At 32.0% G+C, this 4,010-nt stretch overlaps 1 protein-coding gene across 1 annotated transcript; it reads left to right on the top strand.

Moving 5' to 3' along the window:
• Positions 1-285: 285 nt before the first annotated feature.
• On the top strand, positions 286-2,814 carry LOC126702890 (stearoyl-[acyl-carrier-protein] 9-desaturase, chloroplastic-like). The gene is made up of 3 exons (XM_050401752.1): positions 286-507; positions 1,073-1,568; positions 2,060-2,814. Exons 1-3 carry the CDS (start codon positions 386-388, stop codon positions 2,612-2,614), a joined length of 1,173 nt encoding a protein of 390 aa, XP_050257709.1. The 5' UTR covers positions 286-385; the 3' UTR covers positions 2,615-2,814.
• Positions 2,815-4,010: the final 1,196 nt, after the last annotated feature.

The following is a 4,010-nucleotide window of genomic DNA, read 5'->3' as shown; positions in this document are numbered from 1 at the left end:
TACTTCTCATATACATACATCTCTGTATATAAAGTTACATATTTTTTAAGTTATTGATTTCTAATAAATCCAAAGTTAAAAAAACACCAGCGGTCATGTCCTCATTCTTTTAGATATGACTTATGAGTGATGTAATTCCACTAAGTCATTAAACTCCCTTAAAAAAAATTCTTAAACTCTTTCCATTGCCCGCCACGTCTTCTTCTTCTTGTACCTCTTCCTCTCTCTTTCTCTATCTCTCACTGAATTCTATATATATATATATATATATATGTATATGTATGTATATATATATTCCAAATTTCATAACAACTAAGTACTAACAATTCCGTCTTTATCTCATTACTTGGTGTTCTGAAGCTAAAAAAGAGGTTAAAGAGAAGACATGGCTTTAGTACTCAACTCCTTCAACTTTTATTCCCTTCCTTCAATACTTCCTCTCCCACGAATGAGAACTCCGAGATCTCCTAAATTTTCTATGACTTCTACCCTTTTCTCCAACACAAAGTGAGTTTAAACTTCAAACTCTCTCCTCTTTTCACAGGGATAACATTTTTCATAATTAGCATGAAAAGATGGATCAATAACTCATTTGAATTGTTGATTTTCATATCATCTATTATAATATCTTGATTTATTTTTTTTGCTCTTTAAACTTGGTATATATGCGTGCACACAAAGTCATAATAATATGATGATGATCACTTTTTTATTTTATGATAAAAAAAATATATCATTTTTTTTTTGTTGAGAAACTCAAATAATATCATTTAACTCTTTAGAAATTATAAAAGATATATTGATGTCCATTTTTGCTAAAGAATCGATTGGCAGGTGAAGCTAAGCATAAGCACTTGGGACCAATTGTATAGACTTTTATTATTTATTTATCTTGGTACAATTTTTATATAAAAAAAAATCCATTTTCATAAAGCTAAAAAATAATATATACCAAATTGACATACATAAACAAGAAATGTTTTTCGTATTGCATTTAATTTGACCACGGCTTGTATTTTAGCTTCAACATCCTAACATAAATTTCTTTTGTCTCTTTTCTTGTTGGATTTAGAGTAGCAGAAAAGTCTTTAGGCCATCCTACTGAATTCAATGTCAACAAATCCTATCCCATGCAACCTAAGAAAGTTGAAATTTTCAAATCTATGGAGGATTGGGCTAAAAACAATGTCCTAACTATCCTAAAACCTGTTGAGGAATGTTGGCAACCACAAGATTTTTTGCCAAATCTTACCTCAGATGGATTTATTGAGGAAGTCCATGAATTAAGGGAGAGAACAAGAGACATTCCAAATGAGTACTTTGTGGCCTTAGTGGGTGATATGATCACTGAAGAAGCCCTTCCAACTTACCAAACTCGAATTAATTCTACTAAAATTTTTCACGATGAAACAGGTGTAGATAACACACCTTGGGCAATTTGGACTAGGGCATGGAGTGCAGAAGAAAATAGGCATGGTGATCTTCTTAATAAGTACCTTTTCCTTTCCGGCAGAGTGGACATGAAACAAATCGAGAAGACAACTCAATACTTGATTCGGTCAGGAACGGTGAGATATGCAACAATATTGATCTTCGAAAAGTTTAAGTTATAAAACAATATTTTTTATTTTGTGAAAACAATCATTAATTTTTACTATTGAATCCTATATATTTTCAAGTTGTAGTTTGAAAAATCAGTTTTAACCCTTTGCTGTTCTATTTATCAAATTTGATTATCAGTTATTAGATGGGTGCAAAATCAATAAGAACAGTTCCTGGTTTTCAAAATTGCAATAATTTCTTTGACCAAGTTTTAATCTCTAACTCATACAATAATTACAACTCTCTTTAACACTGTCACAAGGAATTTGCATCTCAAACCTAACATAGCTATTGATGAGTTAAGCCTTGCTTTCATGTGACATTTACATAAACCCTTCTTAAGATGTTCCTTATTATACTATTCCCACATGCAAAGCTCTTAAAGTTTATAGTGTCGGATGGAGATCTTTACTCTTAAAATTTATATGGATTAACTTGATGCGCATTTTGCACCTAGGATCTTGGCTTCGGGGATGATCCATACCGTCTAACCATTTACACATCATTCCAAGAACGAGCAACATTTATCTCTCATGCAAACACAGCCAAGCTGGCCATGCAACATGGGGACATAAAGCTTGCCCAAATATGTGGCATAATTGCCTCAGATGAGAAGCGTCATGAAACTGCATATACAAAAATAGCTGAAAAGCTTTTTGAGCTCGATCCAAATGATATGGTAATAGCCTTCGCAGACATGATGAAGAGGAAAATCTCAATGCCAGCCCATTTGATGTATGATGGCCATGACCATAATCTTTTTGATCACTTTGCTATCGTTGCATCAAGGATTGGGGTCTACACGGCTAGAGACTATAGAGAAATTGTGGAACTTTTGGTGACTAAATGGAAGGTACAGAAGCTGACTGGACTTACAAGTGAGGGACGAGAAGCCCAGGACTATGTATGTAGGTTGGCTCAAAGGATGAGAAGGCTAGAGGAGAGAGCTATGGCAAAGGCCCAAAAAGCACCCACCATTCCTTTCAGCTGGATTTCTGATAGAGTGGGGTAGCTAGCTTATTAGATGTTCTATTTTCCTAGTTTCTTCCCACCATTACTTTTTTTTTTTTTTTTTTGTAATTTAAATATTAAAATAATTGGGGAGGAAGGTTTGAAGCTTAGTTCTCTTTATAAGAAGACCAAACAATATCACTTAGCTATAATGTACAGATCATATATTAAATGATAAAGGATAAGTTGGTGTTGTTCTTAGCCCTATCTAACTGTAACCAAAGAATTTACTTAAGACAAATGCTATTGTTGCATCATGCATGTGACGCCAGACTTGACTTGAATCAAAACACAACCTAGTTTAATAAGCAAAACCCAACTAGCCCTCTCTTTTTCTCTATTGATTGTTCTCTTTAAGGGTTAGCTAGTTTAACTTCTTCTCAATAGGAGAGTCATTTTCTGGTACCAAGAAGAGCATTCATAGGTGGTTTACTTTGTACATTTGGCGCACAAGAAGGTTAATCTGCCCAGAACTTAAAACTAAAAGCTATTAACTCTATCCACTCTTCTATTTCACTCACTTTCTTAGACCAAAAAAGAAAAAGTAGTTTACTTCATAGTTCTTACACTTAGCAAAACAGAAAAATAAAAATAAAAATTGATATGGTTTAGTAAAATAGAAATAAAATAAATATAACTTTAAAAAAAATTATCAATGTTTAGTTAAAGAATTGAGATTAACTTTTAATGTTTTAACAAGTTAAAACAAAATTAATGATTTAGTTGAAGTAAACTAAAAACTAATAGTTGAACTAATAAATTGGTGTGGTTTAATAATTTTTTTTTCCCTTTTTATGTTTATAACAGACAGTTTCAACTAGAATAATTCTTTAAAGTTATTGAAAATTTTAATAATAGGTTTTTATGTAAATCATATTATTTTAAAATTTTTATTTTAAAAACTTGAGGGGGAAAAGAAAGAGAAAGGAAAAGCTCCACACTTTACAATAGTAATTGAACAATATAGTACCCTTAGCTACATGAAGAAATCAAGGGGTGTAACCGTGTAAGACTATATTTTTAGCAAATTATATAATAATAATAATATTTGTGTTTTATTGGTTAATGGCAATGCAAGAAGGCATTTGAATTTAACAATATAGTACTAAAGCATGCAGAACATTAGCTTTAAAATGTTGAATTTCAGAGTAAACAAACATGCCTTTCAAAGTGCCGTAAAAAACAAGTAAACAAATATCTGTTACTAAGATGGTTAAAGCACATACTTGGTACATTTGGCGCCTTAGAAGGTTAATGCATGTGCTAAGAAATATGTAATTAGTACATTCGACTCAAGAAAGTTAATGCATGTACCTTTTTAAGGTGACTAAAACCAACATCTAGACCACCGTACACCCTTGGTGTAGTGGTCACTCCATAAGTATAATTGCTTGTGG

The sequence above is a fragment of the Quercus robur genome, chromosome 10 (assembly GCF_932294415.1).
Source record: "Quercus robur chromosome 10, dhQueRobu3.1, whole genome shotgun sequence".
NCBI classification, from domain to species: domain Eukaryota; kingdom Viridiplantae; phylum Streptophyta; class Magnoliopsida; order Fagales; family Fagaceae; genus Quercus; species Quercus robur.
Note: the sequence above shows the minus strand (reverse complement) of the source record. Positions and strands in the feature narration are given on the sequence as shown.